Source organism: Lycorma delicatula, chromosome 1, assembly GCF_047948215.1.
Source record: "Lycorma delicatula isolate Av1 chromosome 1, ASM4794821v1, whole genome shotgun sequence".
Classification (NCBI taxonomy): Eukaryota; Metazoa; Arthropoda; class Insecta; order Hemiptera; family Fulgoridae; genus Lycorma; species Lycorma delicatula.
Window position 1 is genome coordinate 219,710,334 of NC_134455.1, and position 10,175 is coordinate 219,720,508.

Here is a 10,175-nt window from a genome sequence, read left to right on the forward strand (position 1 = left end):
TCATAATTTTTCTTCTGCATGAGTTTACTAATGGGATTGACATGATTTAATACCTCAAACACTATCACGACAGAACAAAGAAATTTGTATTGTTGTATTTGCATAAGTAACCCAGATGCTTCATCTCTTATTGAACTATCTATATCTTTGTTCTTGTAAATGCTAAGCAATGCATCATGTATTTGTCCAATTTGACACCTCAGCGACTTTATAGCATCAATTCAACTAGCCCACCTGATGTTGCTGAGAGGTTTTAAGGTTAGCTCTTCAATGTGCTTAAAAAAAATGACCCATTGAAAGTCTGTGAGAAAAAGATAAGTACAATTTTTGGACAATATTAAAGAGGTTGGCTCCTTCTAATGATGATTTGGCCATATCATTTACCATCAGGTTAAGGGAGTGGCTACCACATGATATTAAAAGAGCATGATGGTTGATGTTTCTAATCTTTGCTTGCACCCCTGCTCGTTCTCCTGTCATATTGGCTCCATCATCATATCCTTGGCTTCTCATGTTTCCCAAAGGTTTCTAGCTCTCAAAGTAAGATATCGAAAAGTTGTTGGCTTATTGATCTTTCAATTGAAAGAAAGCCCAAAAAATGTTCATGAATTTTGATATCTAATTGTTCAATTGACACATACCTTATAACGAAGGTATTTTGTTCTGTTTTACTTAATTCAGGTATGCAGTCTAATATAATTGAATAATATTTTGATTTTTTCACTTCATCTAATATGTGTCTCTTTTGACATCATGTGCAATTACGTGAATGACCTCATTTTGTATGGTTTTTCTCAAGTATGTGGTTTTTTTTTGTTGTTTGTTCAAAGCCCTCCTTACATGGACCTCGATAGCAGGATCAAATTTAGCTAATAGTTTGACTAGCTTGATAATTATTCCAATATCATGTTCATACAAATTTTCGTTGCAAAAGCTGCTTTTCGTTGTCAAGCAGCTTTTGCCTAAAAGTTTGATGATCAAAACTATGCGTTGAAAAACGGCGTTCCAATGCTAACCCAGCATTGGAACGCCGTTCTGCATTCCAAAATCTTTGAGAAGTAGCATCTATTGTTCGCAAAGTTTTTAAACGAATTCTCAATTCAAGCCAGGACTTTTGGGCTTCAAAATGTTTTTAGGAGTTTCATGATTTTTGAGGATTTGTACTATATGTCGCCAATCTCTATAGCCATCTTTTGCTAAAGAAGGAGATGTAGCCACACCTTGAAAAAATTTTGCAGTAGAAGCAGAAAACTGAGTCTTTGGCTATAGAATACACCAACCAATTTCTATGAATTTTTTCTCCATTGCTGAGATATCTTATATAGTTGTTTGAGATGAACCTACGTCCTCTGGTATTAGTAGGGAAATCAAAGTTGTACACTAGGGACACTGGACCTGTTTTTGAAAGACAAATCCTTTCTGCATCAGAAATATTCAAGCCCTAGTCAAGAATCAGAACTCAAAACCAAAAAAACAGGACCTCTTCATCAGTTTCAATCTGCAAGTGCAATGCATTTTCTAACTCTTTCGCTTCTTTCTCTTTATCTTCTTGTTGCTCAACACGATCACATACATGTGTCCTAGAAGACCATGCAAAAATTGATGAAGATTGCTCTGCAGAAACACAATATCCTCAATTCTGTCCAAATCATCTTGATATTTTTCACTTATACTTGGTCTAGAATTGTCTTTGAAAAACTTTTCCAAAGCCACAGCTTACTTCTTTAAGGATGCTTCTGTCTTTAGTCTTCTTTTCCTGAAATGGCTACCAGATAATTTCTTTTTACTGTCCAACATTCTGTAAGTAAAGAAATAATGGTAATAAACAATCACTGAGATACAGCTTTAAAGAGAATCTATTTTTAATTAACAATCTTTCATATTTACTTTTCTATCCTCCTCCCTCTGTACATAATACAAACATTTTAGCTTTGGTTTCTAAAACGAATGACCATATCCATCAATCCGTTTTCGAGCTAACAAACACAATATATCAAAATCAAAGTAAATAAGAAATAAGAATCATTATATTTACTAATGAAAAAAAAAAATTGAAAATATTAACAGCAAAATTGGAGAAAGTAAACAATTGCAATCTTTATGGGACAGAATATATGTCACAAAATAAACAACACCAAAATCAAAATAAAGAAAATAATAATAATAAATAAGTATATAGTTAAATAAATGCAAAATAAACTTCAAACGGAATCTCTTGGCCATCTCATTCTATAAATTTTCCGATGCAGATGTTCTATTACTAATCATAATCTTTTATACACTGTCGAAATAATGCATGTTTGACAGTGAAATATTTTATAAATCATATCTGCGCGCAATATTATTCCTCATTAACCAATTTTTTTTTTATATTAATGCATTATATTAGTGTATCTGTAACCTGTTTGTTTAGAAGCCTCTTTCTATTTGTAATACATAGTTATATTTAGATATCCACGCATAAAAAATTAATAAAACACAATAATGCATTTTGTAACAGTGAAATATTTTATAATCATATCTCGCTTTAATCATTATCCAAATTGTTCTAAATCGGCAATTCCAACAGTAAGAACAATTATAAACAAAAACTGATATAAGTCTTACCTTTGGGCAGACTTCCTTCAGGAAAGCTGTATAAAGAAAAACTTAACAAAAATTACAATTATTTAATGTATATTTTTTATCTATATATTTTGTTTGTAGCTTAGGTCAAGGCTTAGCGAAATAAAGTCCTTTGCTCACTGTTGCCAAGGTTCAAACAAAGAAACCACTGCAATTCTAATCGAAATCACTCAACCACTCAGAATGAAATCACTCGCTAAAAAATTTCGAAATACGTCACATACAACTTACCTCCCACTAACAACTTTTTCTCTCCCCGCAAAAGAGCCAAATAGAATTTAATAATTCTTTCCTCCCCCCTCGAAAGCACACATGCCTTCTTTCTCGCTCACTCTCTAACTATGTGACACCCACAAGCCAATTGCGACGATCAGGGAAAGGGGGAAAGATATTTTCCTAGGAGCATTCGGAACATGATTAACGCTGGTAATTTTTTAAAACTTATGGCTTTGGAAAAATTTTTTTAAACTAACTTCTCATCGGATTTGAATAATAATTTTTCTTTCATTTTAAGTCCGGTTCTTGCGAGTATTTCCTGAAGAAAAAAAATTCGTTTTTGTTGTGACAGGTAGTAAAGATTATACCGCGATTCATAAAAAGACTTTATGGGAAAATAGCGTTTAGTCCGAAAAAGTGACATTATTTTAATTAATTACAGACACGCGTCTAATAATCTCTGAAATTGGTCTCTTTGTGAAGGGTATTAAATAACGTTTCAGGTGGTATAAAAAATTTTACTGTACATGTTCAACTTCCGAACTTTCAACAATTTTAGAACGGAACTTCGCTGAAAAAGGCGAAAAATCGATTAAACATTGAATAACGAAAAACTACTTTGAAAATCGTAAAAATCGCTTCGAGGTGTTTCGGCTCCGGCCCTGGGCCACCTTGGTTCCAAACTACGTACCTGTCGGTGCAGCGTTCTTCACGCTGTACTGCGCACAGGCACACACACACATACACACAGAGATATTGGCTTTTATATATGTAGATTACTGGAGTAGTGCCTTAAAAAGTTTGTGGTGATTAGTAGATAAAATTATTTTTTTTACAGTTTTTTAGAATTTTTTTTTAGAAAATTTTCTAATTAATTCAGAAACTTCATTGCGAGTTTTTTCTCATTTTGTTTAGGAATTTTGCGCCCCTCGATTATCTTAGTGCCGGGGCACGGACTAACGCATTGTTCCTCCGGCCCTGCTAACAACTTTTACCGTATTCGGTTTTTCGAAATCGTTGATGTGAAATTTTATTCACAATAAATATTTTAATTTTCTCTATTAAAAATACGTCCCCATTTTAAAAAATTTGATAAAATTTTTCACCTATTTAATATGTAATGTTGGTTTTAAAATTAATGGCGTACTGAATGAAATACCTCAATCCATTCTTGAAATATCAAAATTGATAAAAATTTATTAAAAAACTGAATGTTATTGAAACTGATGTTATTGATTTCTAAATGATTTCTAAATCGAGAAGATTCAGAATACCGTCAGGATTACCTGACGGTATTCTGAATCTTCTCGATTTAGTTTTTTTCAAAATGATAAGCTTAATTATGTTACTATAAGGAAGTACTATGTTGAAATAAGGAAATTTTGATCTTCTTAACAGAAAATCAAGTAGTCAGTAAAATATGTTGAAAATACGTAAACTATCATTTATCAAACCACGAATAGAATTAATTTAAAAGTTCAGAAGAGTGAGTTTACCTTTAGTGCTCCTTCTAAACTAAATCTTCCTAATTTGTAAGTAACAAGAGAAGGTGTGTTAATGTTATTTAAATCTGCTACCACGCCTTTCATATTGTTTACGATTCGAAAATCTTGAAGACATATTTCTGAAAATAAATTTGTTTTCTTCAGTAAATAAGCCGTCGATATGCCGACTGCGTCGAATGCATTTATGAGTACAACTTTCGTACCGTCACTCTTGTTCCTAACAAAATTTAAACAATTAAGTATTCCAATTTTGTTGAAATAACAAACATATTTCATAAAGATGTTGCATGCCATTACAAATGATGTCGAACAAATAAGAAGAAAATAATAACTTCAACGTTCCCATGACGATTTCACAGTCAAAATTCATTGAATTGATTGGCGATAGTACGTTTACTTCTTCGCTACGTCACGTACGACATATATAATGTCTTCTTAGCCGAAGCAAAAATGTATAAAATTTAATAATCATGAAAGTGTAGATTTATTCACTATTGAAATACTGGATAAAAAATACATTTACTGATACACCACACAGAGGAAATTAGTTAAATCAGCATACATTCCAACTAAAGGCCTACATCAGTGAAAAAAGTTATCAAGTGAAGCAGTCAGGCCTGTTAGCTTCTACAGTGAGTGTATGACTGGTGAAAAGAAACAGATAAGATTTGAAAAAGAAAATAGATATATATGGAAATATGGACGTAGCATGTATACAAAAATGGAGAAATACTGAACTTAACCATTTTGTCACCCTTACCTTTAGTAAACAGTAAATATGAAACTGAATAATAATGTATGTTTAAACATAATATCTTAATTATGAAATTCAGAAAATATTTTTTTTTTAATTTAAACTCTGTTTTTATAACTAGCACATTTATAGAACACTGCCTCTGAACATTACAGTATTAATAAAGTTTGGTAATCCTTAAGTAACATTTCAACAGATAAATGTAAAAAAATAATTAACCAAATGCTCCTACCTTGAACACCAGGTGGAGAAAGCACAAACATTTTAATTGGAAAAGGTAAGAGGGGTTGTGAACATTTTAAAAGGCACTGCTAAAAAATTTATCTAAAAATCAATGCTAACCAAAATTTCCGCCATTGATTTTTTTCATAACTAGTTTCTAAAGTGATTCTACACTTCACTCTAGTAGTGGTCTTATACCAAAAAAACGTATCATCTTAAGGTAGAAGCATTTGCCAAATTTTATTATTTCTTTTTATTGTTTCATTGCCCTTTTTTATTGTTTCATTATTTAGGTACTGTTGTTTACTTTTGCACTAATGTGAAAAAAGTGAGCATTAACTTTGTTAACACTGCATGTCTAAAGTAAATAAATATATTTATACAAAGTTATATATGAATATATTTGTAAATGTAAACAAATTTTACTTACCATACCAAATTCCTAGAACATTTTATTTTGAATTATGGTTGTATGTGTACTGCTGTCTGATGCATACAGACACATTCAGGAACTGAAAGTTAATTCGGTCAATTGGTTAAAAATTATGATTGCATGGATATATCTTACTTTGTACAAGTAAGATTTTACTATATTACCTTTGAAATTAAAAGATGTTTCTAAGGTGTAAAATCAATTGGTTTCTTTGTAATTGCCAAAGCCAACAATGTTTATCTACAGAACACCAACTTGTTACTGTTAAAGGAATATAAAAGAAGTGTTGTTTACACTTTTTTTGCATTAATCTATAAAACTAAGAGTTCATTCAGTCATTATCTATGGGTAAAAAATTCAGAGCTAGGAGGTAAATACACAAAAAAGGTATAGAAAGTTGGGGTGGGGTTACCCTAGGGCACTTCCATTTTGTAATAATATTACAATAACAATAAATAGCAATTTGTTGTTAAATCTTAAATACATTTCTGTAAATGAATTTCAGATTGCTTTAAGGATAGAAGCTGCAATTAATTTGCTGGTAAAGAATGTTTTCTTCAATCTGAAAGGGCAAAGAAATGAGTTTCAGTAATAACAAAAGGTAGAGCTTTAATTTCAGTAATTTGTAGAGCACATATTTTAATTAGTTTTCACTACACATTCAGATGTTACAAATTTTATCACTCTAATTAATTTTGGATTATATTTATATGCCTACATTCATTACTTCATTTAAACAGTAATGTGTATTAAAATTTACCATAATATTCAAAGCTAAGCTAATAGTAGAAAAATTTATATGCAGTATTCATAAGCCTCATATTAAATAACCCTTAACCCATACACAGTAAGTTGCAAGAAAGCAATGTAATTTGTTTCCGTTATTATTACACAAAATAATATTTTACTGTTTGTAGCATGTTTTATTAATGACAATTTTTAATATTATTAAATAACAGCAAAAACGTTTTTGTTGGCAATAAGTATTTTATGTTATTCACTAAATTTAATAATTTTTTGCGTCTTCTGAGATGACCTATAAATAATTTATATAAGAATAAACTCTGATGTACAATATTATTTTAACTGATTATTATGTACTCAAAAAAAGTGATAGTTTTTCTAAGTAAACTTATCTTAATATCTACTGTTTATTATGTCTATAGCTAGACAGAAAAAAAATTAATGTTGCATTTTCGCAACTTCAATTCATAATGACTCATTCTTATTGACATATTTATTCATCAGATAAACACAGTGGAGTCCTACTCCACTTCTTAATAAAAACTTTGGCAAATACAGTGTTTTTGTTCACCACCTTTCAATAGATGAACAGATGATACCATACTTTGGTTGTCATTCTTGTAAAATGATAATGAAAGGAAAACCTGTGCACTTAGGTGTGGTGATTATGTTCTTCACAAGGATAACTTGTCAACTTTTTATCAAGGAAAAGAAGCATTAGTAGATTCCAGCCTTAGATTAGGAGCTTCAGCTGTTCAAAATTTATTGCGCATTGTAGACAATCCTGGAAAGCACAGCATTTATTTTGATATATTTTTTACTTCATATAAATTGTTCAGTTTACTGAAAAATGAAGGCTTTTTCATAATTGTAATAGTTAATGATAATAGAATTCAAAACTGCCCTTTGGAAGATTCTTGTTCTTTGGGTAAAGAACCTAATGGGACATAAATTATCAATTTGATACCACAAATTCAATTTTTATAACAATAACTCTCCTGTTACTCTAATTACAAATTTTCAGCCCACTGAATCTCTGAATAATGTCAAATGGTATTCTAAGGTGAAAAAAATTATAATTTTATCCAACAGCCAGATCTCACCAAGCAATACTGGTGAGATCTGGCTGGTAATACTGATTCACTGGTGTCAGCAACTACCAAATAACAATGAAAGGAAAAAAAATAGTGGTGGATTTTGTTTCAAACTTTCTTGATGTAGCTTTAGTAAATGATGAAATCTTTATCAGTATGTTCAAAAAGAACAAGTCGAGCAACTCAAATTTTGACAACTTGTAGTTATTGCATTATCATCAAAGGCAAATAACACAGAAGAAATTGCTATTCCACAAATGCAGAGATTTGGACGATCAACAGTGTTTTCAACTACAACTTGGTGACAAGTATCTTCCTGAAAAAAATTTAAATAATAGAAGAATCTACTGCCGACAATGTAAAAGTACCACTGTATTTTTGTGTAATAAGTGTAAAGTTGGACTTCACCCAAAATGTTTAATTGGTTACCATAAAAAATAAAACATAAACATTTCATTTACATTGTATTTAATTTCTGTTTAGTTTTTATTTAATTTGTAAAAATAGTAAGCTAAATCAATTTGTGTTAATTTAGTTAGACACCCTATCCTGTTGAAGTTGCATTTTAGTAACATTTAATAAATCCATAAATTAACATACCGGAGAGTAAAAAATCACATATATATGATTCAGAAGCATCTACAAACCTAAGAAATCACTTTATGACCAGTGCATCAGAGCACAGCAAAATATGAGCTAAATTTTTTCTCAATAAAAATAAAGTTGCAGTGCTGCCTGTAAAAATGTGTATATTAGATAAATAAGCCATTGAGGAGCATTGCAAATTCTGCCACCCTTCCTTAGAGAGTCAAGTACAATTTGTTTGGCAAATGGTGGTGTATGAGCTCAGTGAACTCTAGATTGTCTCAATCCAGTAACAGAGAGAGTTTTGGTCTGCAGACAGAAATACAACCTTTCATCTACAATTCTAGTTCAGAACACAGCTACATAATTTTGCCTTCGCCAAAGTTCCTTATTTCCCTATTACACTTCAGTAGCTAATCATAAATCTACTTCAGTAAACAAAGCTTGTATTACATCTTGTCCTAACTATGCATAGTTTTAGTTCTATATTCAGCTATATGATCGTGGTTGGTGACATTAATTCATGAGTATTTTTATTTTTTAGAATCATTACACATATCCAACGTACACAACTAACGACAATATACATAAATCAAACATATAAAATAAAACATACTCATAAATCTAGACTCATTTGATGTCAATAGAATCTAATTAGTCATTGAAATAATAACAAGAAAAAAATCATTACAAAATATTATGATCATGATGCTAATAGTAATGTAAAAAGTTAAATTATTAAAAAACCGACGACTTACAGTAATTACAAAATTAATCACATTATAATATTACACCACTTCCAAACTGGTCCATAAATAATTTTTACTAAATTAACATATTACCTAATACACCACATATTTAATTTCTTTCCAAGTTACACTATTTCTTCAACTCCACTCAGTATGTCCTCTTCATCATCACTGTGTCCATGAAACTGTCAGAATCGAGATCAGTTTCATGCAGTTTTACAATAAAACACTGAAACTTCATCTAACATTGTTCAAATTTTAAATAATTTGTCTTACAATTTTCCAGTTTTACAAACAAGAAGTTTACATTTATTTCTCAAATTTTTCTTTCACCAGTTTTATTGTCTTCTAAATTGAATGTACATTCTTTTGGGCAATGCAATTTTTAACACATGCCCAGATATTCTCAATAGCATTTAAATCAGGATAAGGTGCTAACCTGACAATAGTCTGTCCTTTTCAGCAAACAAAGAGTCTTTTTATATGTATTAAATGGTGTTTTATGTAATTTTATCAGTGTATAGAATTCAGGTTTGAACATTTCATGTGAAAATGGTATCTTGGTTGTTTCTTAATCGATCATGTCTTATAGTTTTGAATTCAAATTAGGGGCTGGAATTATTTGAACATTGTGTATGGTGCATTGTTCATGACTATTGCTTTCATCCCTTCTTAAGTACTATCAATCCATGCTTGACTCTTCATGTAAGAAGAATATACATAACATAGGTTTTATCCATAATTAACTGGAATAATTTTCTTCTCATACAGAGTTAAGGAGGACTGGTAGACACAGTCGCAGATCGCTCGCAGTGTTACCAATCTTATTACTTTCTCACACACTCGTATATTCTTAGTATAATGTAATCTTACCTAAAAAGTAGTAATGTTTGATTTTCTACGATATTTTGAATCATGAACATCTCTCATTAGTGTCAGCTAGCATGCTCGGATTCCACTAGTCCTGGTACCGCTTTTCCAAATCTGAAACATCTTGATGGGACTGTTTCTCATTTAATGTACAATCGAAGTTGTCATCTTTAAATAAATTTCTAATTAGAAAAAAAATATTTTCTTTGAATTTGCTTCACAATCTTTAGAAACTTATTTTTTAAGTAAGAGAATCCAAGCCCACTTCGATCCATTGCTTTCACAAAGTTTTTCATGACCCCCCAGCTTTATATGGAGTGGAAATAAAATACAACTTTTTTTTGAATCAATAAGTGATGCATTAATAACATTATTTTT

At 30.6% G+C, this 10,175-nt stretch overlaps 1 protein-coding gene across 1 annotated transcript in view; it reads right to left on the reverse strand.

Moving 5' to 3' along the window:
* Positions 1-9,850, reverse strand: part of LOC142317758 (malate dehydrogenase, mitochondrial-like) — a 39,601-nt gene extending 29,751 nt beyond the window's left edge. The window contains exons 1-2 of the mRNA XM_075354308.1: positions 9,801-9,850; positions 4,338-4,563 (exon numbers count right to left, since the gene is read on the reverse strand). Coding sequence (XP_075210423.1) covers positions 4,338-4,563; positions 9,801-9,850 — 276 coding nt within the window. The remainder of the gene's footprint in view (positions 1-4,337; positions 4,564-9,800) is intronic.
* Between the last annotated feature and the right edge of the window lie 325 nt (positions 9,851-10,175).